Source organism: Drosophila kikkawai, chromosome 2R, assembly GCF_030179895.1.
Source record: "Drosophila kikkawai strain 14028-0561.14 chromosome 2R, DkikHiC1v2, whole genome shotgun sequence".
NCBI lineage: Eukaryota > Metazoa > Arthropoda > Insecta > Diptera > Drosophilidae > Drosophila > Drosophila kikkawai.
The window spans coordinates 25229596-25253426 of record NC_091729.1 but is presented as its reverse complement, the minus strand read 5'-3'; the positions used below and the strand labels follow the sequence as shown (position 1 = coordinate 25253426).

General features: G+C 39.4%; 1 protein-coding gene across 4 annotated transcripts in view; it reads left to right on the top strand.

Moving 5' to 3' along the window:
* The window catches only part of mam (neurogenic protein mastermind), a 135558-nt gene that overhangs the window by 101056 nt on the left and 10671 nt on the right, over positions 1 to 23831 (top strand). For 3 of the 4 annotated variants that reach the window (XM_070284546.1, XM_041777097.2, XM_070284547.1), the window contains one exon: positions 10321 to 12411. In XM_070284546.1, the coding sequence (XP_070140647.1) occupies positions 10321 to 12411 (2091 nt within the window). Of the gene's footprint in view, positions 1 to 2171; positions 2333 to 9664; positions 10123 to 10320; positions 12412 to 23831 lie in introns of those variants that run through there. The other variant, XM_017164232.3, reaches the window with a different exon arrangement.

Sequence of the window (23831 nt, the reverse complement as noted above, 5' to 3'; positions counted from 1 at the left end):
TATAATGTATTATATGCTAAAGATGTCTCAGTTAGACAAACACCTGCAGTCCCAGCTCTGGCTCTCTGTCTCTAGCTTTGACTTTGGCTTTAGCTGTAGCTCCTATAGCTTCAGTTTCACAGTTTCAGCCTCGTCTTGGCCACATTTCCAGTTGAGCGACGCCCCAAACTGGCAATGAGTTTTTACGAGCCAACAGCCGGCAGCCGTGAGGGAAGGCAACAGACTATACGGAATATAGTCTATATGTATATCTATATAATGTATATATAGAAAAATGTAGCCTGATCAGAGCTGAGATTTAATCATTTTTCAAGATTTTTAAAACAAGTTCTTAAATTTTCCATTTCTCGTAATACTCTCTTATTTAATTCTTCGATTATTTAATGAAATTTTGCAATAATTTTCTGACCAAAATCGAGGTTTTAACATGATTTCCTTATCAATTTTTTTTTTAATTGTCCAAGAGTATCGCAACTTCGGACGATTTGGTGGCATTGCTGTTGTTGCTGCTCCCAAATGCCCTCCATGGGTCGCTGACTACAGTGACGCCTCTGCTTCTGCTACCTCTGCCGCCGTTGGCTGCTCAGTCAGTGTCGAAGCACTGCGCATAATCACAACAAAATCAAACAAATGAACGGCACTGACACAGCAGCAATTAGAGATGCTTTAGTAAATATTTTTTAGCCAGAGATTTATGCTATTCAATTTTGTTTATATATTTAATTATTTTAAAATGCATATTTTTCTGCTTAATGTTTATTCTAAAAAGTCAATACTAAATTAGGCAAAACTTTAAAAACTAAGAAAATTTTGTAGTTAATTTTGTTCCTTCCAAATTTTAAAATATCTTTATCTTAGATATTTTTAGCTACGCTTTTTGAGCCTGCACTGCCATTAGCAGCAACAGCAACATGAGCAACAGTGGCAGCAGCAGCAACATGACCGCAGCAACAGCTTCGCAGCAGCAGAAACACGCGCTGCTGCGAGTGTGCGTGAGTTGTTGTGTGCTTGCTGCTGGCTGTGTGAGGTTGTGTTGGCAACTTCGTTGCGTGTGTAACAGGCGCCCAGATTTCGGCGAGAGAGAGTGCCGAGAACAGTTCTCGCTGTGTGCCCGTAGCGGAGTGGAGTGGAGGCGGGAGTGTGGTGTGTGTGTTCCCATTTGTGTTGATGTTGCTGTTGTTGTGGTTGCGGAATTTTTATAGGTTAAGCTGTCAGGGGAAGGAGCCGGGGGTGGTGGTCGCATCAAGGGGGAGGCTGTGTGGATGTGGCCAGCAAAGAGGGTTGTTTGCCTGCCTGCTGGTGTGGCCTTAACTAGTTTCAGCCGGCCGGTGTCGTTGCCTTGTAACATAACAGCGAGCGAAAAAGCGCTGCAAAAAAAAAAAGAAAGAAAGAAATAACCAGCGAGATAAAGAGAGTGAGCGCGGTTCTCACTCAAACCTTTTTGAGTGACTCCTGGGATCCCCGTTTGAGCGAAAATTCCTTAGCCTCCTCGGTTTCCGGTTGTCACTTCCTTATTTAGTTGTTTCATGTTATTTGCTGTTTTCGGGGGTAGCTTTGCCCCAAGTGTCCTTGTAGGCTCAACCCAATTTAACAGCCATCAAATTCTGCTCGCAACGAATTCAATTTCCCTGAAAGCTTACGGAGAAACTTCAATGGCCTGTTGACGATCATTAGCCGGATTATTATTAGTCTATTAGTGGTAATAAAATTTATGGCACAAATATACAAATTGAGGGAAAACTTTGCTGACGCCGCCGAAAAATGGAAATTGAAAACGAGGGGGGCTGGTGGTGGGGCAAGACAGGTTGTCGCGGCATACATAAATGCAAACACTTTGTGCAAATATTTGTGTCATTAAACAAATGACAAACGAATTGGTTTCAGCACGAAAGAGCGAGAGAGTGAGAGACTGACATGCAACATGCTTAACAGCGAGCAGCAGCAGGCTTATCAACATTGCTGCTAGGGCCCTGTTAAGAGCACCCCCGCATTAACATGTACTCGCTCTATGCTCCCCACCCCTCCTTCCCCCCCAAGATACACTCACTCGCCGCCCAGCGCAGCAGCAGCAGCAGCAGCGCTGCAACAATGCAAAACGCAAACTTTCTCGCTGCCGGCGTCGCCGCTGACGCCGCTCGTCGGTCGAAGTCGGCTCGTTTGGTTTCGCTGACAGCGGCTCGTGCCAGTACTCAACCGACTGCCAAACGGCGCACGACCAAAACAGCAGCAGCAGCAGAAGCAGCAGCTAAAGCAGCAACACCACTAGCAGCAGCCACACACTAGCAACAGCAGCAGTAATTGCCGCACGGCAGCAGCAAGCTAAAGAAAAGCTGTGCGTTGGTTTTTTTGTGTTTTTTAATTTTCGTTTCGTATGCGGTTCGGCGATAAAAAACACAACAGCAACATCAAAACAATGGCAGCAGCAACAAAAACGAACAACAGCAGCAGCAGCATCAACATTAAGTGACATTAGCAACCCAGTCATAAACAAAAATAATATTTTAAAAGGCCCTTAAACTTAATTAAGAAATAAAAAACGAGTAAAGTGCTAAGAAATATATTACAAAATAGGAAAATAAATATAAAGAAAAATTTAAGAGTGAAAAGTAAAGAGAAAAACAAATACAAATTACAGAAAAAGGGAAACCTTCAAAGTTATCAGTGATTACAGATCGTTACAACATTTCTATGAATATTTAATCATTGATCGTGATAATAAATAAAAACTAAATAAAAAAAATGTAATAACAAAATATATGAGACTCTTATCAATGCAATTCTTATTCTTAAAAATGAATAATTAAGTTAAATAAAAACCCACAAGCCGTGCTGAATTTTTAAGCAACTTCTTTTTGCTTTTTCCTGTGACTTTTTTTCAAGAATTTTGTCTGAGAAATTTCCCATCTTTTTTTTATACTGTGCCTTCGAGCACATCTTTATTTTCCTTTTTTTTGCTTATTTATTTGACATTTTATTCGGTGAGAAATTATGCATGGCAAATGCAGATTTATTAGGTGCGGCGCAGACTTTTGGTAAGATTCACGACGTAAAATGGCCAAAAATTAAAAATCATAAATCAAAAGTGCTAAATAAAATCAGCAAGGAAAAAATATAGTGTCTATGTCTGTGTGTGTGTGTCTGTTTTTCCCACTCTTTCGCTCAATTGAAACCATTAATTACATTGCAGTAATTTTCCTCTGCCAAATTTTTGTTTTTCATAAATTTGTGCAGCATAAATTATGATTTTAATGATTTTCTTCTAAGCTAAAATATCAAAGTGAACATTTATTTTGTTGGCCAAATCCAAAGTGATTTTCTGTTTGATTTCTCCTCGTGCCTGTGTGTGTTACGCATTTTGCTTAGACAAGTGGCCAAGAAGTGAGCTGGCCAAAGGGGGCGGCAAGGAGGAGCCATTGGTCGTTTGTTATGCCCTCACCGAAAAGTGGGGCATGCTCACAGTGCCATGAAGTAGAACGCGTTTGGAACTGTGCATCTGTGCACTTACATATTCATATTCAACACTCATATCCATATCCATGGCAGTGGCTATATAGCTATATAGCCGCAGCGCCACATCCACTTCCACAGCACAGATGTGCATATTGCCGCAATGGCGAAACAATTGGGCCGATTAACGGCTTTGAATTATGCTAATTTTTTTTGGGGTAATCAGAGTTGGATAGATGCATTTGGATAATTAGTTTGTTTGCCCCGATTTGGAGTATTATTTTGTGCATTTTATAATGGCAGAGTATAGATGTTAAGCCACATTAAAGAAGTTTAAAATTAATTAAAATTAATAATAAGGATAATAATATTATTTATCATTAAAGATTTTGGGGGTCTCAAAATAGGCATTTGTTTGATAGATTTTAATCGATAAGATACGATATTGTGAAAAGAAATCTTCAGTCAATGAAAACAAAGCTAAATTGGTCTTTGGATTAAATATTGAAAGTTTTCAAACCTTTCGTATATACATAATCGATAATAATAGCTTATTTCTAGAGCTAATAAAATCGATATTAATCAATTAATTAATCGATTACCATCTCTAGAAATTGTTTTTGGGCTTTGTAAAGTCTTGAATTTGATTTTCTATTATCAGAACATTTAAACTGTTCTTAAAGATGACCATTTGTACTTAATGATCTTTACATTTTGAATAATCGATAAAAGTCGAGGTCGATAGTTCAGTATTTCGATAAACTAAAGCATTTCAATTACAAAGAAATTTTTTAAAAGATTTTTCTGTTAATGGTATTACACTTTAATCTTTTCCTTAAACCCATTTAACCTCCCACCCCAGAGTTTACCATAGTTTTCCACCTTCTTCAAGCATTTTCTTCAGTCTTTTGCATTTTCTCCTATATAATTAAATAGTGAGAGACAACAGCAACTTGGAATCTTGGAATTCTCAGGCAAAAACAACACCACTCTGGCACAGGCAATGGGCAATAGTGTGTAATAGCAACAATTGCCTGCGAGCGAGCAACAAGCCAAACTGAAAACCAAACCGAGAAATCTGGCTTAGCAGTTTGGCGTTGCGGAAATTGATGCTGCTGCTTCTGCCTCTGCTGGCGTCGCGGCCGCTGCCTCAGTTGGCGTCGCTGCCAGTGGGACTACATTAATCTTACTTTTATTGCTTTTCCTCTGCTGTGTTACTGTTGTTTAATTAATTTTTGGCAAACATAATTTCCCATTGGGCTTTGTGCTGCGCTCGCCAACTCAGTTAAATGAGTTGAATAATGATTTATAATTCACTTCATATTTTTACGCGATTTTTTCGCACTGGCTGCCTGGGTGCCGCCACCCACTTTTTAATAATGTGCAAAAAATTAATAGTATGGAAAATGTAATGCGAGTAAGCGAGTGGCAGGAGGGGGGAGTGAGCGAGTGTGGCGCTAAACAAGGCCAAAAACATTACGCATACGCCATGTGTCGTCGACGGAGGAGGCGAAAAATATGGGGTAAGGAATGGTTAAAATAGCCAGGAATTAATTGGTGGCACAGCGGAGGTAAATGAGGGGGGTGAAGGGGAACTAACCCACTGACACTTGAGCGGACGTTTTAAGTTACACTTTTAATTAATTGTTGTGCATAAATGATGGGACACTGGCAGAGGAAGAGAGAAAACGAGCTAGAAAATCGTGCAAAGAAAAAGTAGGGAGTTTCAAGATGAAAATTAAATTAATTAATTAGAAGTAGCCAGATTTTTTTTTTTTTTTGTTGAGAGAGTCTATAAGCCACCATTTCATACCCTATAATCTTGTTGATTGCTCCTCTCTTACGCACTGGCCTTGTTTCGCATCCCATTTTCATGGAAAGCCTTGGCGTCGGCAACTCCTCCTCCTCCATCATCATCTTCTTTCTGTTCTCCTGTCTCTCAGCACCTCTATATAGTTTATATAGTAGCAACTGGCCAAGCAAACCAACTAATCAAACAAAACACGAACGCCAAACGAAGGCTTTCCACGAAACATTTGATGTGTTTTTCTGTGTTGTTGTTGGGGACGAGACGATTTCCGTTTTGGGTCGAGCTGCTATATAGCTATATTGCTGATTTTTTTTTTGTTTCTACGCTTTTTTTTTTTTCCTGGTGCTGAGTGGCCGAGAGTGTCGGTTTGGATTCGCCGCTAATTCGCATTAATCATACGACGCGTTGGACGCTTGCTGCTTGCTGCTCTCTTTTGTTTATGCATTGGAATCATGAAAACGGAATGAAATGAAATTCATGCAAAACACCAGAGCCAGCGAACAGCGAACGTCGCCAACGTGAAAAGAAACATTTTCCACATTTTTATTTTTACACGCAGAAAATATTTACTAGCAAAAGTGGAGAGCGAGGGAGATACACGACGACGACTACGACGTCTTCTTACTCACGCTTTTGTTGCTTGTTTTTAATGTGTCAAGGTTCGCGGCATAATTTCAGTTGCTTTATTTCATTTGCTGGCAAAGCAAACAGAAAATATATCAAAGACACGGATGGGAGAGTCTGAGAGGGGATTGGCGAAGATAGAGAAAACGAGTCATAAGCTGTGAAAATGTTTGACTTTCTTTTTTGAATCAACAAAACGCCTATATAGAACATCAAAATGTTGTCAAAGAAACGATAAAAGCTTGGGAAGAATGGTCATTATTATTAAAAGAGGCAATCCATCGATTTGAAATCATTTGAAAATGTGTCCAAAAGTATGCTATAAAATATTTTAAGCTTAAATTCAGTTTAAACCAAATTGTGTAGCCTACTTATTAGTAGCATTTCAATTGTTTTCAGTTCTTTAAACTATTCCAAATTATTATTTTAACATATTTCTGTAAAAAATATATTATTTTCTTTTAGAAGGCAATCTCTAAACTTCAACTTTGATTTCCTATACTTTTTTTCCCACTGTTCGACCAGTACTTTATCTTGGCAACCTTCGATTTCGACCATACCCCCTCAGACATCAGACACTTTAGCCCCTACCTCCCCCCTCAACAAAGTTATTAAGCCCCAGTGCCAGGACATCAGGACGTAAAAGCAAAGAAGATGGAGGCCAAGGCGAAGGCAAAGGCGAAGATGAGAATGTTGGCGAAGGCGAAGACGCATCGATAAATGTAAATGCAGTAAATGTGGGAAAATGGCGGGGATTTAGGGGGTGAAAAGACGGGTAAAAAAGGGGTTGTGGAGGAGACAGGGCCAAAGGGTACCGGGACTATGGTATAGTTATAGTTATAGGTGAGGGTGGCGGCAAAATACGTAGAGGGCAAAACATTTTTATTACCGCAGTGGAGTCGTAAAAAACTAAATTACTTTTAAGTTTGTAAATTGTGCGAGCTTTACGTCTCGCTCTACCTCTCTCTGTCTATCTCTCTCTCTTTGGCAGGGGTTACATGTTTGGCCTTCTCTTTCCATCGCTTCAGCGCTTCTGGTCAACGCAAGTTTGCATTCTTTGTGTCACGTTTCCATCGAAAGATAGGAAAAACACAGATACAGCTACAGCTACAGCTACAGATACAGGCAGCGAAAGAGACAGTAGATGCAGATACGCGGGGGGCAAGCGAAAGAGACGGCATGATCGATGGTGTGGTAGCGCAACGCAGCACAGAGGAAGAAAAACAAATTTATGAAACGTCATTTATTCATAATGAGCCAGGGAAAAGTGGGAAAAGTGTTGGCGCGTGTATCGAAATGAACCGAGAAATATACAGTGCAAAGAGTAACAGAGAGAGGGAAAGAGACGGAACTGAGGGACAGAAAGAGACGGCATTGCATTTCGAGTGTTGTAAAGTGCCATAAACTTATTAGGCGAATATTAGGTGTGCATGTGTGTGAGTGTTTTCACGAATGTGAATGCGTAACGAGTACTTGGTATTCACTTTGTTATTCATAATTTTTTTTCGGGTATACTTTCCTGGCTATTCGTAATTGTTTAACCCTCTATTGAGTGGGTATCGATGACCCCCAAGCGAGTGTTCACAGAAGAGGATAATCCTCTGGGAATGTTTTGGCTAAGCTGTTTAGAGGGTTTGCACTTGGATTTTAATGGTCTAATATTTATTTAGAACTATATTTGGTATGAAATTTGATACCTCGTAACCCTTGAGGGCACATACAAGATTTTTATATTAAAAGGTTGAACATTTAGGCTAACTTTATGGTAGTTTTTTAATAGGATAATTAAAACAAGGACTGTTTAAAATGTTTGAATATTCATTTGTATTGTTTCTCCATCGAAAATTAGGTATTTCAGAAGTCCATACCCTTTTGTTTTTGTATCTTTTCCAACAAAGCTACCTGCAAATGTGTTAAAATTGTGGTAAATATTTTTGCTACCCAGAAAAGCGTCACTTTGCGGTTGTTCCAAAGCATTTCGCAACATTATTTTGCACACTTGCAACCGCATGGAGTCCTCTGCTTTGGCTTTTGCAAAGTGAAGTTTTATATATTCACACAGAGATACTCGTACTCGCACTCGCAGCTCACTCACAGATTCAGATACACATTCGCACACCTCGCGACCCCACTCACATGTCATTGTGTTGTGTTGGTGGCTGCGCCTATTCGCGGCTATTTTGTATACATTTTGCATTAATTAAAAACAAAATAAACAGCTAAAGTCGCGCGCGCGCTTCGCCTGCTGCACGGGGGCAAGAAAATAAAAAGAAAAATGGGTAAAAAAACAAACTAAAAAGCAAACACATTCTGATTTAAATGTGATTGTTTTTCTTTTTTGCTTTTTCAGTTCGCCTTCGTCTTCTTTTTTTGCTTTTCTCTCCCACTTTTGCTATTCACTTTACAAGCGTGAAGTCAGGGGGAATGTTTTTCAAGTGGAGTTTTTACGACACCTAAAACGAGTTGAAATCTAGTAATTAGTCTTTAACCCTAGACGGTCATGCTTATTTTTCCTACGTTAAGGTTATGCTTCGTCGAATCGACGACGCCAATTTTAAAATAAGTATAAATGATAAAAAACAAACAAATATTGTAACAAAAATTTGTACAGCGTTTAATTCATCATTTTAACTGTTCAAAATTAGAAATAATAATTCATTCTCATATTAAGAATATACTTAAAAACTGAAAATAAAAAACAGCCTTTTTTTCATTTTTCGATCTTTTGTGATTTTGCGTCGTCGAATCGACGAAGCATGACCGTCTAGGGTTAATGGTGGAAAGATATTGTGGTAGAGGGAAAATTATTCAGAAAATGCTATGAAAATATTAAGAAATATCAAGGGATACTAAGGAATACAAATAATTACCAAAGATTACCTAGAGATACCAAAGAACACCAAGAAATATGGATACCAACGAATACTATAGGATACTAAAAGATACCAACGGATACCTGGATAATATGTCATAAACTAATATGATTTTTATAATAGATAAAGATTTCTTAAAATTTCTAAAAAATTCCGAAAAAAATTACCATAAAAACTTTAATAGAATATACCATATATTGGGTAATATAAATTACAAAGAAAGTTTGAAAAACTGGTTAAAATCTATTTTATCAGAAGTTAAAAAATATATTATCTTCAAGATTAAACCCTTATCTTTTCAAAACTTTTCTTGTTTCTTCTCAACTTACACCTCGAGTGCATATACCCTTCCCTAAGCCAAAACTAATGGGTATCGCTAGCGCTGAAGTAAAGCAGAACAGTAACAAAAACAAAAACAAAAGGCAGCCCCGACGCCAACATAACACACACTGCCTCAGAATCGCTCACACAGATACTCGCGCTGGTGTTCTGGTTCTCTTTTCCCAGTCGCAGTCGCAGTCGACGTCGCTGCCACTGATTAGAAGTGTCTTTTGCCTTTTATGTTATTGTTTCTGCTTCTTGCTACCTCTCTGTTGTATTTTTTCTGATTTTTTTTCCTGTTACGTTTAGTAATATATATATTTTTTCGAGATTTTTGCTGCCTTTGTGTGCACTTGCCATTTTTCATGAAATTTTCGCTAAGGCTTTTCAATAATTTTTTGCACGTCTTGCAAAGAGTGAATTTCTTTCGATTACTCTTGCCAAGTCAGCGATATGCCATTGTTGTTGTTGTTGCTGCTATTGCCATTGTTTTGTTGTCGAGTGTTAATCGAATCGTGCGACTCTTCCATATACACATTATATTGTGTACATGTACATCTATAATTTATGTGTAATTTCGTCCGAGCAGCTGAACAAATCAAATTACAATCAAAAAAAGAACAAAGAGATCCGCGAAGAACTGTGAAGAAAATCAAAAAGGAAAAGAAAAACTAAAAAAAAAAAATAAAACAAATCCAAAACAATAACCAAATGCGCCCGCGAAGCAAACGCAACAAAATGCAAAACTGTCGACGCTGCTCAACATTGTCGACATCGCCTACCAACACTGGACGGAAAAGCTCTCCCTATCGATTTGCAGCAGCCTAAAGTCTCCCCACAAATCTCCGAATCTCGCGCCTCTCGAAATCTATAACGATATCGAGCTTCAGCTATATAAACTCTGCGTGTTTGTGTCTATATATCAAAGTGTTTTCCCAAATCTCGTCTCCTTGACTCTTAATGTCTTCTGAACAACTCAAGTAACTCCAAAACTTAACTTTGCCTAAGCCAGTAAAAGTCATAAAATAATTATCTATGAATATTTGGGTAAGATAATTTTTTAGCCTGAGATCTATATTAAATTACTTATACCAATAACACCTTATTAAATATATAGTTTATGAACATATGCCTCTTATAAAATTTAATTTTTAATCTCATTACATATTTACTTCAAAAAAAAAAAAAATATTTCATAAAATTTACTAAATATTTTCCCCTTTTCCCTCCTTTACTCCTTTTTAGCAACAAAAATTCCTGAAACGACCTGCGGAGGATGTTGACAATGGCGCTGACAACTTTGAGCCGCCGCACAAATTGCCCAATAACAACAACAACAATAGCAGCAATAGCAACCAAAATAACAACAACGGCAATCCGAATGCCAACAACAACAACAATGGTAATGGCAACAACAATACCGGCGGCAACAACAACACGAACAATGCGAATAGCAACAACAACAATAATGGCAATGGCAATGGCAATACTAACAGCAACAACAACAACGGCTCGGAAAATCTAACCAAATTCTCAGTGGAAATTGTACAGCAACTGGAGTTCACCACATCAGCGGCGAATTCACAGCCGCAGCAGATCAGCACGAATGTCACAGTGAAGGCGCTGACCAACACTTCGGTGAAGAGCGAACCAGGAGTTGGTGGAGGAGGCGGTGGTGGTGGCAACAACGGAGGAGGAGGCGGTACGAACAATAACGGTGGGGGTGGTGGCAACGGCAACAACGGAGGCGGCGGAGGAGGCGGTGATCATCACCAACAGCAGCAGCAGCAGCAAGGCGGCGGACTGGGAGGCCTCGGCAATAATGGAAGGGGCGGAGGACCCGGTGGCATGGCCACGGGTCCCGGCGTTGGTGTTGGCAACCTTGGAGTCGGCGGTAACCTAGGCAACCTGGGTCTGCCACCCAATATGATGTCTGCCCAACAAAAGTCCGCCCTCGGCAATCTGGCCAATTTGGTGGAGTGCAAACGAGAGCCGGATCATGATTTTCCCGATCTTGGTTCCCTGGACAAGGATGGCGGCGGTGGGCAGTTCCCCGGCTTCCCCGATCTCCTCGGCGACGATAATTCGGAGAACAACGACACCTTCAAGGATCTCATCAATAACCTGCAGGACTTTAATCCCAGTTTCCTCGACGGCTTCGATGAGAAGCCGCTGCTGGACATCAAGACCGAGGATGGCATCAAGGTGGAGCCGCCAAATGCCCAGGATCTGATCAATAGCCTGAACGTAAAGTCGGAGGGTGGATTGGGTCATGGCTTTGGCGGCTTTGGCCTCAATCTTGGCGATAATACAGGTATGAAGATGCGTGGCGGCGGCAATCAGGGTGGAGGAGGAGGCTTTCCCAATGGCCCCAACAATGGCGGCGGAGGAGGAGGCAATGTGGCTTCCAATGTGGCTCCCAACTCTGCCGGCAACTCTGGTAATCTCATGTCCGAGCATCCGCTGGCCGCTCAGACACTCAAGCAAATGGCCGAGCAGCATCAGCACAAGAATGCCATGGGCGGAATGGGTGGTTTTCCGCGTCCACCTCATGGCATGAATCCCCAGCAGCAGCAGCAACAGCAGCAGCAGGCTCAGCAACAGGCGCAACAGCAGCAGCATGGCCAGATGATGGGACAAGGTCAGCCGGGTCGTTACAATGACTATGGCGGCGGCTTTCCCAATGACTTTGGTCTAGGTCCCAACAACCCCCAGCAGCAGCAGCAGCAACAACAACAGCCGCAGCAGCAACATTTGCCGCCTCAGTTCCACCAGAAGGGTCCTGGTCCCGGAGCTGGAATGAATGTGCAGCAGAGCTTCCTGGACATCAAGCAGGAGCTGTTTTATTCCTCTCAAAACGACTTCGATCTCAAGCGTCTGCAGCAGCAGCAGGCCATGCAGCAGCAGCAGCAACAGCAGCAACATCACCAGCAGCAGCCCAAAATGGGAGGTGTGCCCCAGTTCAACAAGCAGCAGCAGCAACAGCAACAGGTGCCGCAGCAGCAGCAATTGCAACAGCAGTACTCGCCCTTCAGCAACCAGAATGCCAATGCGGCGGCCAACTTCCTTCGCGGCCCCAATGGCAATCAGCAGCCAGGCAACCTGCCGCAGCAGCAGCAACCTGGCGGCGGCCCACAGCAACAGCAGCAGCAGCAACAACAGCAGCAGCAGCGCAATGGCAATGGGCAGCAAAACAATCCAAACAACGGCCCTGGCGGCAATGCCGGCAACACGCCGCAGCAGCAACAGCAGCAGGCAACCACCACCACGCTGCAGATGAAGCAAACGCAGCAGCTGCACATAAGCCAGCAGGGAGGAGGAGCCCATGGCATTCAGGTGAGTTTCAGAATGAAAATATATATGATTTTTAGAGAGAAAAACCTTTTTAAGAAATGAGAAATCCGAGGGAAAGCTTGGTAGATTTCTATATCCTTTTAATGAGAAATAATTCTGTAAAAAGTCTAGGAAAAGTCTAATATCCTTTTACTAAGAAATATATCTATAAGAAGAGAGGAAGTCTTGGATTATATACCCTTTTTTGTAGTAGAGAGAAAGTCCAAGAAGAGTCCGATAGAATTTTAAATATCCTTTTCAAATAAATAATACTGTAAGAAGAGAGAAAGCCTAGGGAAATTCTGATAAAACTCTTAGTTATGTACTATATATAATACTTTATCACAATCTTTAAAAGTTTAATATATCATGAAAACTATAGTCTTATAGAGATATATCCTAAATCGAAGCTGGAGGTTTTATTCCCGTCTCTCTAAGTTTATCACCTCCTTTTCTCTTCACATAAACAATAAAGTTTATCACAAAACCTTAATTAAATATCCCCTTGCTGATTTGCACATATAAGAAATACTCCATTGATAAACCCAATCAAGGATATATAAAACCCTTTTTCCGAAAAGGAAACCAATAAAGCAGGCAAGTGTGACTGTTGCCTAGGATGAAGCTTATCCAATAACATAACGCTACTTAATGCCATTGACACGTATGTAAATTTCCATGCATATTTAAGTTATCAGCGTAACGAAGTCAACAGCTTTTCATGAAAATCCCGACAGAGAGCAACGGCAAAGGAAAAAGCTCCTAGGGGGTGGCTTTTCCACACAGACACACAGAAATTGAGTGGAACTCAGTTTTTCACTCATTTGAATGCTTGTTTTTCTTTTATTTATCTTTTTTTTTTTTTTTGGTAGGAAAAGATCATAAATCATGTTGGGCAAACAAGCCCGCTTTTCCCGCTCTCTCTTTGTCTTGGGGAGTTTTTCGCGCTCACTCTCTTAGTTTGCTCGCTCTCTCTCTGTCGCTTTTAACCCTCCATTTTCCATTTCCCACTCGCTGGCCGAGTTTATCTCTGTCCATTAATTTTACCACACATCTGTTCATAAAATTGCTCGGCGACCTGGCGCTCGGCTTCAGTGAAGCCTCGGCAGCCAGCGAGGTTCCTACGCTTCTCGTCACTGTCCTTCGGCTTTCCGCTTTTCACCCACTCATCCCTTTCCCCCCTTGAATTTTCCCCGAGTTCCATGTGCGCCATTTTCATTACGTGAGCGACAACTGAACAGCATGAAAAGCGGGGCCAAAGACGCGACGACCAGCAAAAAGAAGATTGAACATGAATTGCTATTGCTGTATTTTCTAACCATTTTTTTGTGTTCCCACAAATGTTCCTCTTTAAGGACGTTTTTTTTTAGACATTTAGCAAAGAAAAAACCTTAACTTAAAGAAGGATGGTTTGCAGACAAGAAAAAATAAGAAAAAAGTCAGAAGCCATAAAAGATTATTCTGGACAAGAGTCGTTTTAAAATAGCAGAAGGACGAAAAACAAAAAACAGGAACTGGCAAATAAAATTCATGAAGATTGAGTGGCTTTTTATGAGACAGCTGACAATGAATATAAATAAGAATGTTTTTTACTTAAATAAAATAACATTTAATATTATTTTTGGATATTTAAAGATAGATTTTATGAACAAGAAACGTTTTCTTATAAAAAACTATTGTTTAATTTAAAAACCAGGGTAATTTATTCCTTTAAAGCTTTGTCATAGGGTTATTTTCTATAATTTATTTGGATATATATTAATTTCCCTTACCAAAACCCTTTCCTAACCCCTTCTATTACCAAAACAGCATATTTGCTTCCTCCCTTTGAGCCTTATTTATTGTGCATTCTCTTTTTTTTTGGCAGCCAACCCCCAAGTGCATGGCCCCATGAACATTTCACTGGCTTCTTCGTAATCACTCATTCATATAGTAAATGCATTCATCACTTCATTGCTCCCAAAACCCTTTTTTTTTTGCACCCCCCTGTCTCCTGGCCTTTTTAGAGGCGGTTTTTCCAGGAAAAAAATGCAAGCGAATCGCTCACTCTCTCTCACACAAAAGCAATATTCCCTGGCCACATGCATCCACATCCACAGCCATCCATCCAAAACATATATCCCTCCCCAGTCCTCTGGGCTATACCAAAATGCACTAAACCTAACCCATATTCATTATCCGCTCCAAATTGTTTTCCTGTTATTTCGAAGCAACAACATCAAGGGGAGCAGCAACAACAGCATTTCATTTACAAAATGAAAGTGCAAAACTTTTTAAGTTAAGTTTCATGTCGCTGAGTAGTTTTCATCAGAGAACAGCCAAAAAAGCATAAAAGAGATGGAGAGAGAGAAATGGGAGAAGCTCCGGTACTGAGTGGGGAATAGAGAGATAGAAAGAGCGAGTAGACTTTGGGTTTTTGGGCCTGGTCCGAAAAAAGGGACACGGCAATGGCATTTTGTCCGCTTTTAGCCAGTTACACAGGAGGAAAATATGATGAATTTTGGGGGAGAATAAACCTATATTTATTCGGCAAGACATAGCCACTAAAATATCATCGATTAAACTTTATTTTCTTCTGCTATCAACTCAAACCATTTGGGAATTATAAAGCGAAACTGGCTGTTGCCTATCCATCTTTATAATTAAATGACAAAATTATCTATGTGTTTCAATATACAGCCACTTTTATTATGATCTGTAACCCATCCCATCGCTTAAATATTTTTTTCTTGTTTGATCAACTAAAACTGTTTGGGAATTTCAAGGCAATTTAACAATTTCTCTAGGTGTCCTGGTTCTGGGCGCATTCAGCTCAAGTTTTGCCATGAATTTTGTTCATGCATTAACCCTCGACTGCCTGAGACCTTTCCCCCATTCAAGCCGGGGAACCCATTTCCCCTGTAACCCCCCTACCCCACCACCACTGTGCATAGGAAAATAGTTGAAGCAAGCGAGAAAGGAGAAAAGCTAGGAAAAGCGAGCAAGGAGGGAAAACAGTTTGGAGGAGGCGAAACTTGTTGACGATTGAGATTGAAATTTTTCGGGGTTTATTATAATTTTTTATTCCTGCTGCCCACTAGCCACTCAAGCTAGCTTTCCGTCCCACCCCCCCTGAGGGCCTTGGCGTCTAGTTTTCCCGCCGCTCCCCTTTTTGGCAGGTTTTCCTCAACGGAAATGTGGATGCTGCTGGTGGCTGCCATAATCAAAGGCTCGTGGCTTGTCCTGCCAGCGAATCCTTTCGGCTCGCTTATCGGGCCAAGACACAACACGTATACACACTTAAGTCTAACGATATATTTGCATAGGACTCATTAAAAATGCCCCCTTCGGGCCGAGGAGGGTTGCAAAAAGCCAAAACAGCATCGGATTCAACGACTTTTTCCCCGGCTCAATAATATATTTGTAGGGGAGGGAGCTACGGGGGAAAAGTGTGTGTGTGTGTGGAAGCCCCTTAAGTGCAAGAAATAAGCGGGCAAAGTGTAAAATGTACAATAAATATGACAAAGAACGGTTGGACGAAGCTAGAAAGAAAGCGACCCAGCGACGAGTGGTGGAATATGCACAATAAATTAAGCGGCGAGCAAAGAAAGTGAAAATAATAATGTAGAGCTGAAGTGTATAAATGTAAAGGAGCGAATGAAATTAAAGAAATATAACTAATGAGGTTTTCTTTGTACTCAAAGAAAATACTTGGAAATTAACAGGAACAGAAATTCAGGGAAATTTATAGAAAATAACATAAAGGAACTTGGCAAGAAAATTAATTTAGGGAAATTAACAGAATTAATTCTATGAAATTAAATAGTTGGGGAATAAATGGAAATTTAAACGAATTTTCTTAAAAAAAATGATTGGAGAAATTGCAATATGAGAAAACTTGGAAATTTCTTAAACAGAGTTGTCAATGCCAAGAAACTGGTCTTAAATCTAAACTACTCTCATCAGCATTTCAAAGTTGAGATACTTTTGAAGTTTATCCTTAAGACTCTAATGAAAGCTACGTGTTTGTCAAAAAAACCTCACCACTTTCTCAAAGAAAACAAAGTGTCTACCATACAAATGAATGACTTTCATCATCAGATGCTTTTAGAAAATAATAAAACATAAACGAACTTATAACCAAAGCAACGGCTCAAAGTTCAATGAATTCCAATTCCACAAAATGCTAACCATTTTGCATGTCCTGTTTCTGCATTAACTCGTTAAAATGCCAGCAACCGCGGGGCCACATTGTGTAGTTCTAGCAACCAGCTAAATTTGTATAAAATACAATAAAAAAAAGGGGAGCAGGCAGGAGGAGGCCTTGCCGTCATCAAAATGCCGGGGCGCGCACAACACAGTATGCAGCGGAAATGTGCAAAACGTGAAAATGTGCGGAAATTATACTCGTTCGCTCGCTAGTCCAGTCTTTCTCGCAGAAAGAGAGCGAGATACAGAGACAGCGAGTGAGTAAGGAGAGCGAGAGACAGAGACAGCGAGTGAGTAAGTAGGGCGAGAGGCAGAGGGTCATATCAGATTTTATGACTTGGCCCGGGCGACTTAATGAAGTAACCGAGGGCAAAGCCCAGCCACATGCGACCCAGGCAGGAACTTCCAGGAACCAAAAACAAAGCTCTCTCCCTATCTCAGTCTCAACCCGGAACTGAACCCTCTTTGATTTTACCCCGAAAGAAAAAAAACTCCAAAGTCATTTTGTATCAAAAAACAATAAATAATTTATAACCCCGCGGCAAAAGGAACTGACTGAATGAGTCGAGGAGATCTAGACAGCATCCAAAGTACATATAATGAAATGACAAAAGGCAACGGCGCAGGCGTCAAGGCTATAAAAGTAAATCCTCGGAAAATTCTGTGGGTTTTCCAGGACTGTGTTGGGATATTTGTGGTATATTCTTTAAGGGAAATATAGTTATAAAGGGAATTTATTTAATTCTAAACACAAGGTATAAAAATTTGTTGAATATGCATTATACAAATTGAAAGAAATTTTTTACGTAATTTTATTGCATACTTTTAGACATATTTTAAAGGGTTTTAAGAACCCAAGTAACTTCTTTTTACATTACACCTGTCACCGATTTCAATACAGGTTTTATGTCAGCACTTTTTCTTTAATATAAATAACTCCCCTCATAACTCGACTTCCCTTGGATTATACATATATACAAATACATATATAACCCAGGAGTTATGAGGCAGATTCTACATCTGTATAACAGGATTAACCCCTATAAATTCAACTCCCCCGCTCTTGAAAAAGAGACAAGACTCTAAGTGGGGGCAACAAACCTATTTATGAGTGAAGAAACTTTTCCAAAAAAAAAAGGCAAAAAGAGCAACAAAGAAAGCTGGGAAATTGTTGTTTTGCCGGCTCTTTCATAATTTAACGAATTTTCCGCCTGTTTGTTTTTGTTGTTGTTGCTTTTGAGGAGCATCCCAGTTACTAGTGATTTCAGTTTTGTTTTTATGTAGGTTTTTCTTTTTGTACCTCGGCCCATTGCGTAACGCATTTGATGCTCTCAAAGGTCACATTATTTACCTTTTATATTCCCATTCGTGTCAGTTTCAAGGGGGATTTTTCCAGCAAAAGTCCTGCGAGAAGGAGCCATGAAGATGTTGCTCTCTTTCTCTGTGAGGGAAGTTTGGTAATATTTTCATTTTGTTATCCTTTGCGTTTCAATCAATTTTCAGGTGTCGACGGCGGCTGCTAAAGTTGATGAACTTTGACGCCTGTTTAGGGTTTAAGTGTTCTTTCTAGAGTTTTTGGAAAATGTGTGAAAATGAGGGAGTTTCCCAAAATTCCGCCTGCTTTTCAATTATAGTTCTCAGTGCGACTTTGAGGGATTATCTGGTGGAGCTTATGGCAGCAATATCAATCAGTTTATTCACACATCCAGCAGCATTTAGCTGGGCTTTGGCTTATTTTCTATGATGATTTTTTTTTTGTGGGTCTTGGGGGGCGGGAAAACCTCGGCACCCCCTCGACAAGTGCTGATTGCTACCTTTCCCTATGCTTGGCATTTCCCTGCGGCGTTTTCCCTGAAGCTTTTCCCTTGGCATAAAATTTAATATTTGCGCGTGTTCTTAAACCCTCGGAGTCCTTCTTGCCTTGCTATCTTATAGATATATATAAATATATATGGATATATGTATGTATATATGTGATGCTGTCGTGATTATTATGCCATGTAATCCGCTTCATACAACACCGAGACGAGTGAAAGACTTGGCAGCCAGGAATGCGTAAGCAAGTGGCAAGTGCTTTTAATACTTTCACCTCCTTGGGGGCAACACAGAGGTAATATGTATGTATAAATATTTCAGTTTTTAATCTATTTTAATGGAAATTATTATTCGCGAAGAGCAGAAAGTTCTAACAGCTACTGGTTTTGCATTTTATTTGCTATAATTTGCTTGTCGCCACTTGCTATTCAGCTTCTCTACCTCCTTTAACTTTTCCAAGTCCCCTTCAAAGTTTAATTTTTCTAATCTCAAGAAACAAATCCTGCTTGGCGAACCCTGGAAAGTATGCTATGCTATGCTATGCTATGTTTTTCCAGGCGCTGTGTGTGTGTGTGTGTGTATGTGTGCGTTAAGCAAACAGCTCACGTCGCATATTTATAGGCTGCCAGGGCATAAAAAGCGTTACCAACTGAAGCCAAGGCTTGCCAAAAAGATTTACAAAATGTTTTTCGCTTATATATATATATTTTGTTGTATTTTTTCCAGTTTTATTTGGATTGGCTTTGGTAAAAAACTTTGGTTTTAGGTATCAGGCTAGTCCAAAGTTCGTTTGTTATCAGCAAATGCAGTCCTTCTCTCTGTATTCAAATTAGTTTTTGGCCAAGGCAAAGCGAGACACACACACAGGGTTGACATTCATATCAAAAACAAAGTATTTGCACAATTTGTTTAAATTTCACAGACACAAACACACACACACACACTCAGAGATGTAAAATAAGGCAAAATGTAAAAACCAACGAGGAGAAAACGAGCCAAAAGCCGAGGCCAAAACGAGTACTGGTCAAGTGTAAATTGTAGCTAGGATAGGGTATAAAGGGATAAGGAAAGGGGTTAAGGGTTAAGGGGGGTACCTGGACCTGCCCCAGCATTTGAAATTCCATTAAATTTTGTTGCTCTGGTCACACGCAAAATAATTTTCAGTGACATTTGCCAGTCGAGGAGGTTGGCTTTCCTCTCTTCCCAAAACTCATTTCATTAACTGCCCAAACAGAACGCACAATCTGTTGCCACTACACATGCACACACACATTGAAACATAAATATATATATATATATATATAAACCAAAAGGACATATATATTCCCGGTCATAAATATGTCTGCCCTGGTAACAACACCTTGGGCATACTCACATCCTCAACTCACCCCCATTTCTCCTGCCATCGAAAAACACCCATTGCAGAAACGTTTTGCCCGGCCACTTTATCAAATTAATTACTTTGCCAACAACCGGGATGAAGGACTCGTTGTAAGGTTTGGGGGGGAGATGATGATGCAGTGGGTGGGCCTGGCCCGGGGTCAACGCCGGGGCTGTGCCTGTGCTTTGCCGAAGAGGTCAAGTGGTCAGAAATGTTGTGTTTCTGTTGTTGTTCACTTACATTTGCCACACTTTTACGATTGCGAAAAAAATATATCAGCAAAAGGGGTGATGAAAATAATCAAATGAAATTATGGAATTGGGGAAATCATAAATCAGAGAAAACAATATGTTTTTACTTATGTTAATGCACTTTAAATTAGCTTCAAAGGTACTTAAAATTATGTTAAATTGTAAAGAAAAAATTCAGAGTTAAAATTTAATACTTTTCTCAAAAGTCTCTACGTGATTTCGGCTTAAATGTGCTCTATAGTTTCATAAAAGATCTACTTGCAATGTAATGATTATCATTATATCTTCAGATACCGTCTTGTTACTGATATCAACCCCTGCAATGCCACAAACACCTGTCTTTGACAAGATCTCATCCACTTTTAGAAAAACCTACCTCCAATTGACGTCAATTAAAAAGTCATCTCCCGACTTCTATTCCCATAAAACAATCCTTACCACTTTCTTCTTCATTTTTCCACAAAAATGCAACCTCCAAGATACTTTTATTCCTTAAATAGAAAAACCCCCCCCTGCTGACGTCACTTTGAAAACATTTTAAATATAGACCGCAGTGAAAAAGTTGTCTGTTGGTGGAAAATCAATATAATGTAGACGCGAATAACACAGGCAACCAGTGTCACGCTAAATAATAAAGTAATTTTAGTTTTGTTTGGGTTCTCATTCCCTGTTTTATGGAAATTTATACACCAAGGAGTCCTTGTGTTATTAGTTTCTAGATATTTTTGCGCACAAAAGAACCCTTTGAAGAGTTGAAGACTTGGGCCCACGTGGCGTATGTGTGATTTCATATTGTCTAAACTCCGGCATTCATTTGATCTCTCAGGTACAGGTTTCAGTGGGCGTTGTGGTGGGCGTGGCTGCGGTGCGTGTCTAATGCTCGTCACTTGAAAACTCGCCGAGGCAAAGTAATTGAAAATGTAAATGGTTGAGGTTAGTGGCAGAGTGGCAAAGAGAGTGGAAAGTAGTAGGGAGATGATGAGAGGATGTGGAAATTGTGTGTAGGGAAAATGCCAGGGGGAAAAAAACGAAATAAAGTAGAGTTTTTGGCAATGCGTAGACTCAGCTTTAAAAAGCCCTTTTAAAATTTAAAGCTTTTATAATTCATAAATAATATTAATTATCAATTAACATAAATAATCAGCAAAGAAAACTTCCTTTTTGATACCTTTTTCCAACTTATGTTTGTTTGTGAAAAATCAATGCCCAATAAACGCATTGAATTAAGCTGAAAATGCGTACCAAATTTCCCATGCAGGTGATCCTAATGTTGGGGTGGGGAGGGGTGGTAAGTGGTAGGAAAATCGTTCGGAAAATGGCCAGAAACTAGAGGAGGGGCATGCAATGCCTGGATAATTTTGCCAAATTTGCAGCTTTGCTTTTTTGTTTGTTGTTTGCATTTTGTGTGTGTGTGTTGTGTCGTCCTCTATTTGCCAAAGTGTGTATAGCTGAGTGTTGTGTATCTGTATCTGCGTGTCTGTGTGTATCTGTGTTGTGTCTAGGTGTGTGTGTGTGTGTAAATAAAATTAACGAATGTTGAACTTTCTGCTGACAAAGTTCCGGTACATGCATACGCAAATATGTTGCAGAAAATTTTTACCAAAGAGCAATTGATTCTCGATTTATCGAAATCAAGAGGAAATCCGGTAAATGTATTCTTATTTTAGGTAAAATTGTTGATTTAAAGGTTTACCTATTTGGGGGATTTAAAAGGAGATTGAGAATTTGTGGGATTTTAGTTAAATATATAAATAAAAGAAATATAAAGCCTATAAATTTGTTGTTTTTGCTAAGAAAAATATGTTTTAGCCTCATTTTTTACCCTTTCTTGGGGGTTTTATTTCTAATATAAATATTAATATTTTATTAAATATTTTTTTTATGCTTTTATAATTTTTATCAATTTATAAGGTCTTAAGTTAGCAAGAGAACCGTTTCCAAAAAAACATATCTTCAACTTAATTCAATTAAATTCTTTAAATAAACTAATTTGATCTGTATCTGTAATTGTATCTTTTTCAATATCCGCATTTGTATCTTTTAATCTTTTTCTGTAAATATTAACAGTATCTTCTTGAGAATCTTTCATGTTTTGAAAACAATTCTCCACTCTTCCGTGTTTTTGATACCTTTTCATTTCAATTTTTGTTGTAAAACCTTGTCACGTTCTGCCTTTTTTTTTGTTGCTGGCTGAGTCAGAAAATTGCGCACGCTTGTTTCTTCAGCAAATTGTAACTCATAGATGCATTCGTCCAAAAAGAGCGACAAAAAAGAGAGAAGAGAATTGTAGAATCGCAAAATCGCAGCGGCCAGAATTCTTCTCAATGCTATTTTCATGTTGATCGTGCGCCGTGCCATTGGCTTTGTTCAGCTTGCAGCTGCTTTTATCTATCAGATGCCAGCCCGGTGAGTCATCGGCAGAAATCTGCTTGATTTTCCGGCTCGTTCTCAGCGTGTCTCTCCCTTATCGTTGAGATAAGCAAGAAATTACAAAAGTCATAAGAACTGTGATCTCATCGGAGATCTTTCTGCAGCTCGTTAATGCTCGTTAAAGCAGGAATCGATCATGTGATTATGATTGGGGGATTAGCTCGATCGATCGTGTAATAATGATCTCCCCCATTAACTGGCACATTATCCAGACCAATTACGGGGAGAAATCAAATATTGGCCGAGGGGGCACGCAAAATATTTACACTAATTAGCCCAGACGACGGGCTGCAGTTTCTCCTCGGTTCAGTACACTCGACTACAAAGCGATTTGAAATATTCCCATTAAAGTGGAATTATAAATGCAATTGCAAATTAAATTTAATTTAAAAATCCATCAAGGCAATGTTGAGCGACTTTTGATTTGCCTTTTTGCTTTTTAAATTGATGGAAAGTAAAAAAAGAAACTGCAGCAAAACATAAATCTGGGTAATGAAATCATTGCCAGATTAGGTTCTCTATATATCAATGTGTCTCTGTTGATATTTGAGGGAGATTTTTTAATGGTTTTGGCAGAGGTTGGGTAAATAAATTAATTAACTTTTATTTTATTCATGTTTTGTAGGGGAATTTATGTTTTTGATAAGCTAGGCTGACAAGTTATAATACAGTTTTTAGTATGGTTTGGCTTCCAGAATGCCTATAAATTATTAGTACAGAATTAAAAAAATTTATAAATTTTTTCTATAATCATTAATGAGTTTTTATACATTTTAATGTATTAATTTTATTATAAAATTAAACTGATTTAATAATACCAGTATTAATCAGGTTAAAAATATATTTTTATAACATTTTCCATACATTTTTGGGTAAATTAAGAGTTTGTAGATACTCACTTGATAGTTTAATTCCTTTAAAAATCTTATTTCATTATCCCCTCAAAATTCCCTGCAAAGTTCTTTGAACTTTTATCCCAAAAATTCCATTAACCCTTTGGTAAATTGTATTAAACTCAGACAGAGAGTAGGCTTTCGTTGGAAAAACCCTGAGCTGAGCAGCTGTAAGACCCCCTTTTCTCGACCACGTGAAACTTTTTGACAGACGATCCATTAAAATGTTTTCATAAATTGTCCACAGGTGTGCCTGAACGTTGCATGCGCCACCCCCACCTCTCTCTTTATATATATTATATAAACATATATACAGACCAATACACTCCCCTACACTCCTCCCTATATGTAGAAGGAAACCCCTTTGAAATGAAGCCAACAAATCGAACCAAAGGCATATCCATCGCCAAAGCCAAAGCGAAAGCCCAATAATTTAAGCGAGCCCCACGGCTCCGATTTACCCCC